Consider the following 14,109-nt stretch of genomic DNA (forward strand, 5'->3'; position numbering starts at 1 on the left):
CCACACCAAAACCAACAACAGCAGCAGCAGCAGCAATAAAGAGTTAACAGCATCGGTTTGAACCAGTATTATTAACATGGAAATTCATTAAGGATTGAATGGTAGTTTAACTTCCTTTGAAATGTTTGAGATTTCCTGCCTGAGGAGAAATCTCAAAATTCAACCCTTCATTCATTCATTCATTCATTTACATCCTTTGAAACATACCATGAACATGACTTAAAATACAAATTAAATTCAGTTCTGGACACATCAAAAACCACACAAGGATTACTGTCTTCAAAGCACATTCTTACTATGATTCTTACTGTTACAGCATAAATAAGCAACGGTGAGTACCTCAGAGTAGCATACTGAGATAGCTGCATTGCATCCTTAGTTTTCTTACTCTCACACGTTACAAAATCAGACCAATCTGACCCAATCAATCAAACCAACGTTTCATTCTTTTTAGTCTAGAAAACTCTATGTGTCTATGATTTCTCATTTGTCAAATATTTGGGGGTCATGCTTGCTCTTTCTGTCTCTTTTCCCTTTCGCGTGTCAAGGTCACAGGACATCCCCCCCCCAATAATTCACACATCACACAGCAATTTAAGTTTAAGGTTTTTGGCATTATTTTGGCCACAACTTTATTTAAAATACAACCAGCTGTGAGTGGTTGCTTAGGCATTGGTTCATCCATCTGTCCCCCGCCTTGGGACAGATCTGACATCCCTAGCCGTCTAGGGAAGTCAGTAGGTAAACACCCCCTGAGAGAGGATGGAGCCGTGTCTCAGGCCCTTCACCTCTCCCCGAATGTTCCCCGAGGCTCTTGCTCTTGCATGGCCCTAGCCCCTTGCGGGAGTACAGACGAGAGCCCATCAAGCCCCAGGATTCCTTTAATGGAATACCCCTATAAGCAGCAGCAATTTTGAGGGGTAGCCCCAGCCTTTCCATACCCCTCCACCAACCAATTTTTTAACCAATGCCTAACCGCCAACCTTACAAGTTGTGACGATTTGCTCCGCAGTAGGCATAAACCAAATGGCAACAGCCAATCAGCCAAATGGACAAAATTCCTACCAGGCCCCTGCCCCAAAGCAGGCGACCCCATGACAGGCATAGCAATGTCAAAGCAAAAGGCCCTTAAAGAGGGTGGGCGAGCGGGAGATCCGTTGCACTGGCAAAAGTGAAACCAAAAGCCGCCCATGAAGAATTTATACCCGCTATCACTATCAATCATTAACTTGCAACATGACTTTCCCCCCAGCAACAATCACTCTGTGGCCATTTAAACTAATCTGCCCAGCAACCCCAGGGGATGTCCTGTTAATCCTACCACAACACGTGCTCTCCATGAATAGAGAACCCGCTTTGCGATCCGATTCCTGTAGCCATTTGACCTTTGAAATGATTTGTCCATTTCGTGGCTAATTTCATAACAAAAATCCACAAAGTATACGTGCTCTGTAATTTTTCTTCCCCAGCCTGTATCCCTCCAGATGTGGTTGGACAGCTCCTATTGGGTGTTGATGGGGGAAAAGCTGCACCCAGCTGAGAGTATCTGTTATCTGAAAACAGAAAACATTCCCTCCTTCACATACTAATTCATCACATAGCTATACTGTGGGATTTGTTACCACAGGAAGGAGTGATCACCACCAACTTGGATGGCTTTAAAAGGGGTTTAGACACCTTCATAGAGGATATGACAAACAAAGGCACTAGTCACAATGGCTGTGCTGTTCCTCCAGGGTCAGAGGCAGTAGGGCTCTGAATACCAGTTGCTGGAAACCACAGGAGTGGAGAGTTGCTCTTGCGCTCAGGTCCTACTTGCTGGTTTCTCACAGGCATCTGGCTGGCTGCTAAGAGAACAGGATGCTGGACTATAAATGGACCATTGGCCTGATCCAGCTTCATAGCTCTAATGTTCTTAATGCAGAAAAGAAATACCTTTAATTCAGTAAGTCACTATTCGATCACATCCACACCATATATTTAAAGCCCTCCCCCCAGAAATCATCGGAGCTGTAGTTTTGCCACTCACAGCTACACACAGCTAAGAACTACCATTCCCATGGTATTTGGTGAGGGTCATGTTTAAATACAGTGGGACCCAGGTGGCGCTGTGGATTAAACCACAGAGTCTAGGGCTTGCTGATCAGAAGGTCAGCGGTTCGAATCCCTGCAACGGGGTGAGCTCCCGTTGCTCGGTCCCAGCTCCTGCCCACCTAGCAGTTCGAAAGCACATCAAAGTGCAAGTAGATAAATAGGGACCGCTCCGGCGGGAAGGTAAACAGCATTTCCGTGTGTTGCTCTGGTTCGCTAGAAGCAGCTTTGTCATGCTGGCCACATGACCTGGAAGCTGTCTGCGGACAAACGCCGGCTCCCTCGACCTATAGAGCGAGATGAGCACCGCAACCCCAGAGTCGGACACGACTGGACCTGATGGTCAGGGGCCCCTTCACCTATGTTTAAATACATGCATTAAATATGGGGTATGGATCAGCCCTTTATTCCTGCTTCATCAAACAAGTTGGCTAACAACATTTGCCCTATAAACCCCCCCCCCCAATATCTTCCTGATTGAAGCTAAAAATGTAAAATTTATTTCCTCATCTCATCCAGGAAATAATTTCCTATTGGCCATTCAGGCTATAGGGGAGTCTTCAATTGACTTTGCTCTGCTGCGCATTGCAAGATACTTGACTAGAAGAATGACGACTCTGACCTTTGCTTTTTACAGCCAATATATGTTTGGGCAAACCTTGGTACAGGTTCTGCATCTCTCACGTCATTACAGATATTACCAGGGAAATAGTTTCTAAGAATTGCAAGGCAAGGAAAGCAGACAAAGCAAGATATTAATTAAAGGCCATTGCCCAATGTGAAAAAGATGTTTGCTTCAAACATCAGAATAAGGCATTTGCTCTCCGCCCCCTTATCAGAGCCTCGCTTCGCTTCACCAGGAAATTGAGCTCAGCAGCACAAGAAAATTATTTTACTAAAATAGAACAGGAAGGGGCTGTGCTTTTGTACTAGGCCTTTGTCGGAAGGGACAGTGATTTATAGTTCTGTATATCATCTATGGCAATGTGAACAAAGTAAGGGGGGAAACTTCCCCAGCCTGAGAGCCACATTATTCTCTGGATCATCTTCTGGGGGCCGCATGCCACTGGCAGGCAGGGCTAGAGGCAAAAGTGGATGGAGCAATGAATGTGACTTTTAACCTTCATATGGAAGGCTACATTCCAGCCAAGCAAGATGAAGGTTTCTATGGAGGAGGTTTCTATTCATGGGGAATAAGTCTATCAGTGACTGCTAGCCATGATGGCCAAGCTCTGCTTCCATGGTTGCTCCTCTGCTTGGGTTTTGCTCAAGGGTTTCCCACAATGAGCATCTGGTTGGTCACTGTGAGAGTAGGATGCAGGCCTAGATGGGCCCCCTTTGGCCTGATCCATCAGGTTCTTCTTATGCTCTCATGGAAACCACGGGAGGGGGAGAGTGCTATTGTTCTCAAATCCTGCTTGCCTGTCCCCCACAGGGAACTGGAGGGCCACTGTGAGAAGAGAATGCTAGACTAGATGGGTCATTGGCCTAATCTAGCAGACTTTTCTTATGTTCCTATGCACACACATCTCATCCTCTGAGACATTATCACAGTTCACCCATGCAAAAGCACTTGAGGAGCAGGGCCTGGCAAGGGGTGGGGCCTCTGGAGGGGGAATAGCAACTGATGTTCCCCACCCCTGTTGCAGCCAGAGGACTTGTGATGCTTCCTTACCGTTGTGTTTGCTACTCATTTTCAGATCGCCTGAAGTGAAGGACAGGTGGATGTCCACACTGCTGTGGTAAGAGTTGCATTCTTTTTGTCTGCAGCAGGGATGCCACATGGCGTAAAGGTGGGAGTGGGATTGTGCCATGGTGGCCTGCCTGGGGCATCAAGTGGCCTTTGCCATGGCTGCTGCTTGCTCCCCACTACAGTAGGCTAGAAGCAGGGCTACCTCCATCAGTTCTGTTGTGGCAGGTCAGCCCCATCAGGCCTCATCTCCCCCCAACGTGGCACCTGAGGGCAACCGACATTCCCTCAGGCTGACTCAGTGGGAGAAATGGGAAGCAGAAGGCTCATTCCATCAGCTTTGCCAGAAGCCCAGATTCATCAGGCACCTCCTGCCCCTGAACCGTGACAGCTGTTTAGAAATCAATACTGAGTTTGGATTTTAATTGTCCTTTTCCCTCCCCATCCCTTTCCCCTTGCATGTCATGCTTTTTGGTTTTTAGATTGTAAGCCTGCAGGCAGGGGCTGTCTTTTTTTGAATGTACGTAAACTGCTGTGGGAACCTTTTTGGCTGAAGAATCGGATACAAAAGTTATAAATAGATAGATAAATAAGCCAACTGGAAGTGGGAGGAGGGAATGTGTTGGGTCTAAAGTGTGCCTCAGAGAGTACTATCTTATACTTTCTCAATGTTCTACTTTGATCCCATTTAGCCACTTTTCAGGTATTCATTCACAAGGATAGACAATGTCCTGCAGCCTGCAAGGTAGCCTTGGACTATAACTCTCATCATCCCCCAGGGAAGATGGGAGTTGTAGTTCCACAATATTAGGAGGACATCTTTTTGGCTACCGACACATAGGAAACACATGGGAAGGGTGGTATTGCCGCGACAGGCAGCATCCTAGACTAACACACACCCATTTAAACAGGAATCAGGAACCATTTTCAACCTGAAAGCTACACTCCTGCTGTGTGGGTAGTTGCATGCCAGGGCTGGGCGTGGCCAGAGATGAAAGTGGGCAGGGCAACGGATGTGAATTTTACCTTTGTGTGGTAGGTTACATTCCTGGCACACAGAAATCAGAGGTTTTGAACATACCCACATACCCACACACATGTAAAGCATTATCACGGCCCCAGGACCACATTCCAGCTGGGTAAATGTTCTTGATGCAGGACTGCTCTGAGGGGTACAACCTGAGAAGAGATGTTGTGGGCTGAGCAGGGTCCTCAGTGCTTGAGGTTCTCCACTCCCTCTGAAGGGAGCTGTTGGGTGTGTACAAGACTTAAATGGCATGGAGATCCTTGGGTGAAATCAAACCCTCTCAAAAAGTTAGTCTCCCCAAAATGGTCCGTAGCAGTGTTTTTAGTGCCTTTCTCTGCATGCCCCAGTAACTATGCACCTCGTGGTTTATTTTCTTAACGGTAAATTTATGAATTACAGGCACATCAATGAAGTGAAGCAGGCTGAGTATCCCAAAAGTATATCCATGCAGATTTTGTTGATGGACGGTGACCACAGCTCCTCTGTGAGTAACAGTGGAAAAAATAGCCTGGCCTATTAGGTTGGTCCTGTTCTTCAGTACGGCCGTATGTGGCAGTGCTTAGTATTGATTTTTCAATCTGCCGTAGTTTTAAGGCTCTATGGTACCTGAGCAGAACCTAAATGTGTTTTTAATTCTTTGTTTCAAGAGCACTACAATAAACGTCTCCAATGTAGAAACAGCAGAGCATGTCATCAAGAGAACCACTGAGCAGCTGGGACTTCCTGTAAGTGCAAAATTTATTTCCTTTTAGAGACCGCTCAGCAGTACTGCATTATTATTTTTTACTAGGTGTGAGGTGGGGGTGGGTGGGAAGATGACGTCACTTGAGCTTTCCTAAGTGTAACTGAGGCAAGGGATCCACTCATGCCCAAGAAGCAAACAGACTAGAGAAGGGATCTGGGCCACATGCTTTTGCATCCTACATTTAAAAATAAATAAATTAAGGAGGTATTAATGAACAGGATATTGTTTATCTAGACTTACTGTGTATGCATGATTTTAATAAATACATAATTATGACAACTGTAGGGCTGTAAAATACAGATTGGTTCTTTTATGACCAACATACTCACATGAATGCTTTGGTCCCCCCCCCCCTACTAAGTAGAAGACATGAGTGTTGCAAGTTGTAGACAAAGTCAGTGATTTTTCAAATTTATGTGGCTTTGCAAGCATTCCTCTCTGAGAAAATTGGTAATGTCAGTCAAGATTCCCTAAAACTCCCCCCCCCCCGCTTTCCAAATCATGCCTAAACTTTGCCGCTGCTAAGGAAGGCAGTCTGGGAGGCACAAGGGTGAATTCTCAGTTCACACAGAGCAAGTGGCTGTAACTCTTGGTCAGACCTTTCGTTCTGGAGCATGGTCCCAGAATCCCTCTATAATGTACAGGGGTTCCGAGAGAGAGAGAGAGAGCTTGAAAGCCACCGGCCTCATCCCTTGCCACCTAGGCAAAATATACTAGTTTATAATTTGACTGTGGTGTGCTAAAATGTGCCATGTATATCATGACTCAAGGCATGCTTTTCAAGTCTTTTGTGTGGATATCGTATCCATTTCCAACCTAGATGGCTTTAAAAGAGCATTAGAAAAATTTGTGGAGGAGGAGGAGGAGGAGGAGGAGGAGGAGGAGGAGGAGGAGGAGGAGGAGGCTACCGTGCTCTGCCTCCACTGTCAGAGGCCGTCATGTTTCCGAGTACCAGTTGCTCGAAACCACAGGAGGGGAGAGTCCTCTTGCTCTTGGGTTCCTTTTGCAGGCCTCCTGCTGATGCATCTGGTTGTTCACTGTGAGAAGAAGATGCTGGACTAGATGGGCCATTTGCCTGCTCCAGCAGGCTCTTCTTATGTCCTTATGTAAGCCGCTGCTGTCCAGATGCATGGATGTGCTGGTTGGGGCTGATTGGAATTGTAGTGCAAAACATCTGGAGGGCACCAGATTGGGGGAGGCTCCTGTAAAGTTTCAGCTTTGACTTCTTTCTGTCTGATTGCCTTCCCCTTTCCTCAGCTGTACTGTTCCACTTCCTCTGAATGTCAGACATGCTGGTCACTCTGTTGTATTCCATCAGGTTTGCAGCCCTGCATTTCCTGATCCTCCCTTCACCAGCTGCTGCCTGGGCTTCATTGCCTGGTATCCCCTTCTGTTGTTTTGCATCCCCCTTTCCCAGCTGCTCCAGTCCTTCATTCTGCCACCTCATTTCTACCCCTCTTTCTGTTTTTCAATCCACAGGGCCGACCAAGAGACTATCTCCTCTGGGTAATAGCAGGAAGGGACAATCATGCTTACCCACTTATTGGTAAGAGCTTTTGCTTTCTTGAGTGAACATGGATAATTCAGTATTAATTAATGTCAAAATGCATATTTGCAAGTCCTTCTGATGTGAGTGGCATCTTACCCTTTCATTTCTGTGGAATGAAATTGTTATTCCTTTTATCATCCAGGACATTGCACTCTGTGAGGCAGTGTAATGCAGCAGCAAAAAACACACAACAACCCTAATTCAATTCTAGGTTGCATCAGCAGAAGTGTAGTGTCCAGATCAAGGGAAGTAATAGTCCCGCTCTGTTTTGCCTTGGTCAGACCACACTTGGAATACCGTGTCTAATTCTGGGCACCACAATTTAAGAAGGATGTTTATAAGCTGGAATGTGTGCAGAGGAAGGCAACCAAGATGATCAAGGTTCTGGAATCTAAGCCTTATGAGGAACAGTTGAAGGAGCTGGGTATGTTCAGCCTAGAGAAGAGAAGATGGAGAGGTGATATGATCCCCCTTTTCAAATATCTGAAGAGCTGTCACATGGAAGTTGGAGCAAGCTTGTTTTCTGCAACTCCAGAGGGTTGGACCCAAACCAAAATACAGCAGGTGAAGCTCTTGTGGACAGGACTTGTATAAATGGGTGTTTGTGAGGGCATTTAGTGGAGGAGTTTGAGGGGGAAGCCTTGATTCCATCTCACAGCATATGTATGACTAGGAGACACAGACAGTGAGGGAGCTGCTGCAGACACCTGTGCTATGTTTGCCTTCCGGTCCAAAAACGTACAAAATCATACATGACAGATGACCATCCAACCTCTGATTAGTAATATTCAAGGAAGGAGAGGCCACCACTTTCAAAGGAGAGTCTGTTCCACTTCCAAAACAGCTCTTACTAGCAGAAAAGTCAGAATGACTTTTATTGTAACTGGTTGGAATGTCCACTGGTTTGAGACCTACCCTCCTGTAACCTCCATACACTACTGACTCTGTCCTGCCCCCAATAAGGAGTCACCTACCACCACCACCCCTTTCTCCTCTGGGAAGTGGCAGGAATTGTTCTGTATCATCATTACACCATGTGATCTCCCACTTGCAGTCTAAAGGACTACAGCCAAATCAGGGAGATTGCCACATCAGGGAGAACCAGGCCCTTTCTGAATGAAGGCTCTCCCACATTTCCACTTGTCCTGGGCTTTCTGTGCATTTTCTCCGCTGCTTTCTCTGGGAAAACCTGCTGTTTACCACTGAGTCGGAGCAAAAGTCCATCAGGGTTTTCTGCAGATGGACATGAGTTCAGATTCAGTGGTAAACATCAGGTTTTCTGGGGAAATGGCAGGATGAATGAAAAACCTCTTGGGGCAAGTAGAAGGGAATCCAGGGCAAACAGAAGTGTGGACAAGCCCTGAGTGAAAGAAGAATCAGATTCAAACCTTCTGCCTAAAGCAACCCAAACATCATATTGTTACAAAAGTTGGGTGCCACCCCCCCACACTTTCTACAAGGCTCCAGGGGGTTCCAGGCACTCAGCCAGGGTCTGTGGTCCTTTGGAGAATTGAGACATGGCAGAGACTGTCGTAGCTTTAAGAAAAATGGTTTGTTCACCTATTTACACCTTCAGTCTGCATGAAGGGAGTCCAGATCTTACAGCATGGTCATCTGAAGCAGAACTTGTCTCCCACAGCAGTGCAGCCCTGGAGTACAAGGGATCTCTCCCAGCCAGCCTTCAGCCAGCCTGCCCAAGATGGATCCCAGTCTTTTCTCCCCTTCTTCTTCCCAGCACACCTTGCTAAACAACCCTCTTTTCCTCACACCCAGTTACACTGACAGCCTTCCAAATCCCAGACTCTCTTCACACCTCAGAGCAAGGGGAAGCTCAGTTCTCTTGTATTGCCAATGGCCCTCAACAGCATTGTATTGTTTTTAATAGCCCTAGCTTGGCCAGGTTGTTTTGCATTGGCTAGCTCAGGAATTCCTCTGCAGCTTGCATTTCTCCCTTCATATCCAAAATAATCAAAATCCTACCATTTATTAATTTCTAGGCTTTAGCCCACCCAACCCAAATCTTTAACACCATGCTTCCCACACCAACTTAGACAAGAGCTATGGAATTCAAACTTGCAACGAAAACAATGCCTTCAGAGATGCTGTGGAAAAAAAATGTTGCTTCCCTTAATCAACTACTCCTGTTTAAATAAGCAAACATCCATCTTCCCATTATGAGCATGGAATCTTCAGCTTGTTTATTTCTCCTGTTAAAGAATTCCAGCTGATATTTCAGGATATTATTTCAAATACGATAGGCTGGTAGTTCACATGGAGTTTGTAAGGACATAAGAGCCTGCTGGATCAAACCAGTGGCCTATCTTGTCCAGTGGCCTATCTCACATTGGCTAACCGGAGGCCTGTAGGAAACCAGCAAGCAGGACCCAAGCACAACAGCTCCCTCCCCTCTTTCAGTTTCTAGCAAGTGCTACTCAAAAGCATTTGCTGCCTCCAACCACACAGAGAGAGCATAGCTATGATGGCTGGTAGTCATTAATATCCTCTTCTCCTCCTCCTATGAATTTGGCTGATCCTCTTTTAAAACCATCTAGGTTGTTTGCCACCACTGCCTCTTGTGGGGGTGAGTTCCATAGTTTAACTCTGCGCTGCGTGAAAATGTCCTCTTTATCTGTCCAGATACAGGTAGGTAGCTGTGTTGGTCTGATGTAGTCGAAACAACAACAACAACAAAAATTCCTTCCAGTAGCACTTTAGAGACCAACTAAGTTTGTCAAGTATGAGTTTTCGTGTGCATGCACACTTCTTCAGATACCATCTGAAGAATCTGTCCAGAGTCTTCCAACTTTCTGTCCAGAGTCTTCCAACTTTCTGCTTCAATGGACATCCATGAGTTCTAACGTAAGGTTACCAGATTTTTTTCAATGAATCCGGGGACACTTTTCAAATTCTAAATAGATTTTGTCAGGGAACTGATTTGTAAATCTGGGGACTGTCCCCAGCAAACGAGGACATCTGGTAACCTTATTCTAATGTTATGAGAGGGGGGCAGGGCTTTTCTCTATCCACCTTCTCCATGCATCATGTTATAAACTTCTATCATGTCGCTTCTTACTTGCCTTTTCTCTAAATTAAAAAGTCCCGAATGCTGCAACCTTTTTCATAGGATAGTTGCTCCATCCCTCCGGTCATTTTGGTTGCCCTGTTCTGAACCTTTTCCAACTCTGCAGTACCCTTTTTGAGGTGAGGCAACCAGAACTAAACACACTGTATTCCAAATGTGGTCACGCTATGAGTTTGTATAACGGCGCTATGATGCAGGCAGGTTTATTTTCAATTTGTTTCCTAATGATCCCTAGTATAGAATTTGTCACGGCTACTTCACACATGGCTGGCAGCTTCATCTTCATTGTGTTAAACATTGTATCTTAGTTCAATGGATTTCTGAAATAGATACAATGGAACATTCTATACATGGTGCCCTATCTATTCAGATGTTGCTGTTTCTCTTGGTAAAAGAATAAATAAATCCATTTAGCTCCTAAACCAGGCATCCCCAAACTTCAGCCCTCCAGATGTTTTGGACTACAATTCCCATCTTCCCCGACCACTTGTCCTGTTAGCTAGGGATCATGGGAGTTGGAGCCCAAAACATCTGGAGGGCCGCAATTTGGAGGGTGCCTGTCCTAAACAGCTTTGGGCTGCCTTTAAGGAACCTAAATAAATGTTTGGGTTTGAACTGAGGCTAAATGACTGGTAACAGGGAGTGATTTCAGAAATAGGCTGCAGGAAATTAAGATCAAAACAATATTTTCCTTTAAATTATATAATAATAATAATAGCCCTATGAAGGCAAAAAGTGTTAATAATAATAATAATAATAATAATAATAATAATAATAATAATAATAAATGCCCTATGAAGGCAAAAAGTGTTTTGGATTTTTATTTTTATTTTTACATTGGCACATACCGGTATCAGAAAATGATGCAAGTTTAGATTTACAAATAACATTACACAGAGTATTTACTTTGGCTGAGAGTATAGGGCATGTCTTTTCAACTTTTTCCCATAGTGTTTCATAACAATTTCTATTATTACATGTGACATAATGACAGTATCGTATTTAGGGTTGGGCTTTCTGGTCAAAATGGGACTAAAATGAGAGTGGAACTTTTGATGAAGGCTGTTTGGGAATGTTGACTAGAGCGGCCTTTTCCTTGAGACTGTTCAGTTAACCTCTTTCAGAGGAGCCAAAACCCTTTGACTGTTGCTTCTCTTGGGCTGCGGGAGATTTCAAGGCCTTTTAAAGCAGGTTTAGCAGATTTGGGGTCAGAGCCCCCTTCCACCCTCCTCCTCCTTCCCATTCAGATTCCCTTTCCTTTGGATGGCTAACCATCTCACATCTGTTATCAGCTTAAGGTTTGTTCATTTATATCCTACTATGTAGCCCAGAGGGGATCTCCCACCCCACAAAATTCCACCAATGAAAATTTGATCAAAGTCTAGTGTGAGGAATAGACCTGCCATACTGTATTACTTCCTTTACGGCAGGGGTGGCCAACTCCCAAGAGACTGCGATCTACTTGCAGAGTTAAAAACTGGCAGTGATCTACTCCTTTGGGGGGGGGGTTCAGGTGAAAGTTGTTGAGCTTTTCTGGGGAAGGAAAGCCCTGTTTTTTGGGTTCAGGGTGAAGTTGTTGAGCTTTTTAGGGAGGAAGAAGGCCCGTTTTTGGGGGGTTCAGGGCAAAAATGTTGAGATTTTTTGGCAACCCAAAGTTGTTGAGCTTCTTTGGGGGGAGCCATTGATTTGCCAGTGATCTACCACAGACATCCAGTGATCTACCAGTAGATAACAACCTACCTGTTGGACATGCCTGCTTTACGGGTAAAGGATGATCCCATGGCTGGTGTTTCTTCACAGTTTCTTCCTTTGGCTAGATGTGGTTGGTGGGCACAGGATTCTTCTCCAACTGACACCACCAGTGACCCACTGTGGATCTGAGTCTTGACTAGGGACTGGAGAATAAATTAGATTCAGGGCTTATGCACACTAATCTTTCCTCTACTCTTTCTAGGCTCTGTGTCTGAGTGCCATTCTTTTTGCCCTGGAGCATTCCCCGTGAAAATCTGCTCTTTAAATGTGAATTGGAGCAAATGGCAATCTGTAGAAAACCTGATTCCTCTTATTGAGCACTAAAGAGTGAGGGATGGGGGGAAGCTCCAGGGCAAAAAAACCCAGTGCTTGGACATGGAGCTTTTAAACACAGACCTGTACCTGGAAAGAGGAGGACAAAAGAAAAGAATGCATAATAAGCCCTTTGTTCTCATTTGAAGGGAAATCGTCAAATTCTCACCTTCCTAAACAATCTGGGAACCAAAGCACGGGACATTCCTTAGAAATCTGCATGTGTCCAAATTTCGAGGTGCGGTTTTCCAACCAAACTGTGTTTACAAAAATACATATACAGTGGTATCTTGATTGTTGAACTTAATCTGTTCCGGGAGTCCGTTTGGCTCCTGGAACTGTTCGAAAACCAAGGCGCAGCTTCCGATTGGGTGCAGGAGCTTCCTGCACTCAATCAGAAGCCACAGAAGCCACGTCAGACGTTTGGCTTCCAAAAAATGTTCACAAACTGGAACCACTGTATTAGGAGAGAGCATGCATAAAAATGGAATACAAGGTGAAAATATACAACATGCTAGAAGTTGCTTGCAAGAAATGTGTACCTAAAACTGCATACAAAAATGCCTGTATTAGGGGAAATCTGCATTAAGATGCTAAATAATTTTTGTAAGGATTCTTTTTTTAATTGCAAACTGCTGCAGATATTCAGAGAATTGAGTTTAAGATTATAAAAATGAGAAACTGAGAGATCTGAAATAGAAAGGTCTTCCCATCCCTAGTCTTGAAAGGCAAGTTCTTTCAATGCATTTAATTTCGTAAGTCCAGCTGGTTAAAGCTTGGTCAGGGCTAGCGCCTTGACTGTTTTCAGAAACTAACACCTCTTGTCATCGCAACAGGCCATGAGCAACCCTTCAGCATTATTCTCAACTGCCTCCAAGACTCCATGCACCAGCCACAAGATACTGACAACAGAATGCTGCTGACTGATTGCTATGGAACCTCCATCCTGGACCAGCTCCCCAGGGATAGGCAATGCCAGTTCATCTTGAAACTCAGACACCAGGCTCCAGAGCAGCTGCAGAGAGGTAAGGAAATTGTCCCGAATTGCTGGCAAGACCTTCAGCGATCTCAGCTTGTGACCTACTGTTCTAATTGTGGGGACAAATTTAGTACCACCATGAGTTTTCTTACTAATTAGGAATCCAGTAAATTCAGGTGCAACTGTTTGAACTCTGGGCAAATTTTTGTTTCTGAAATTTTACTTTGAGTGTAATATTTGGCACGCACACACCCCCATATTATTTTATTAAGGCAATAAAATTGTCAAATGTTATTAAACACCTTATTGGTTTATCAGATCACCAAATATTGTTAATGGCGATAGTTGAGGGGCAGAAAAAAAGTTACAGGGGGAAGGCAGAGGTTGGCAATTTGTCCTCCTCCCTAGTGGAGGTTGATAACAGCTTCGGGAACTAGAAGATTCAATCAGCAAAATGAGTTGCTGCTGTTTTTGGGGTGGGAGGACTGAACACCCCCCCCCCACAAGCAAATATCTTTCTAGTCCCTCATTTCTATGCATTCCAGTAGTTCACAAAACAGTTCCCTCTCTCTACATAAGGATCTTAGAGACCTCTCTGACTCATTTCTAATAGCTGCCCATCATTCTGCATTATTACAAAGCAATACCTCTCAGACATTACGGGCATAAGGCCTAATGCTTTGATGGATATATTACGATCTACACTTGTTGAGGTTAGCAGTATACGGTATGCTGCGGGCAGAAGAGACAGTACGGAAGACAAGGAGAAAGGGCTTGCTCAGCCAGGTTGGACGGCAGGGGAAGTAGAGGACATTTGTAAGATCAGCAGTCCCACTCCTTAATTGCTTTGAATTGCCTGCCTGGTACCCAGTTTGTACCTCA

The 14,109-nt window shown here is 44.9% G+C and overlaps 1 protein-coding gene across 10 annotated transcripts in view; it reads left to right on the plus strand.

Moving 5' to 3' along the window:
* The window catches only part of LOC118084441 (rho GTPase-activating protein 20), a 95,987-nt gene that overhangs the window by 68,284 nt on the left and 13,594 nt on the right, over positions 1-14,109 (plus strand). For all 10 annotated transcript variants that reach the window (XM_060270634.2, XM_060270632.2, XM_088664688.1 and 7 more), the window contains 5 exons: positions 3,792-3,833; positions 5,208-5,292; positions 5,456-5,533; positions 7,033-7,099; positions 13,085-13,273. In XM_060270634.2, the coding sequence (XP_060126617.1) occupies positions 3,792-3,833; positions 5,208-5,292; positions 5,456-5,533; positions 7,033-7,099; positions 13,085-13,273 (461 nt within the window). The remainder of the gene's footprint in view (positions 1-3,791; positions 3,834-5,207; positions 5,293-5,455; positions 5,534-7,032; positions 7,100-13,084; positions 13,274-14,109) is intronic.

Source organism: Zootoca vivipara, chromosome Z2, assembly GCF_965207765.1.
Source record: "Zootoca vivipara chromosome Z2, rZooViv2.hap1.1, whole genome shotgun sequence".
Classification (NCBI taxonomy): domain Eukaryota; kingdom Metazoa; phylum Chordata; class Lepidosauria; order Squamata; family Lacertidae; genus Zootoca; species Zootoca vivipara.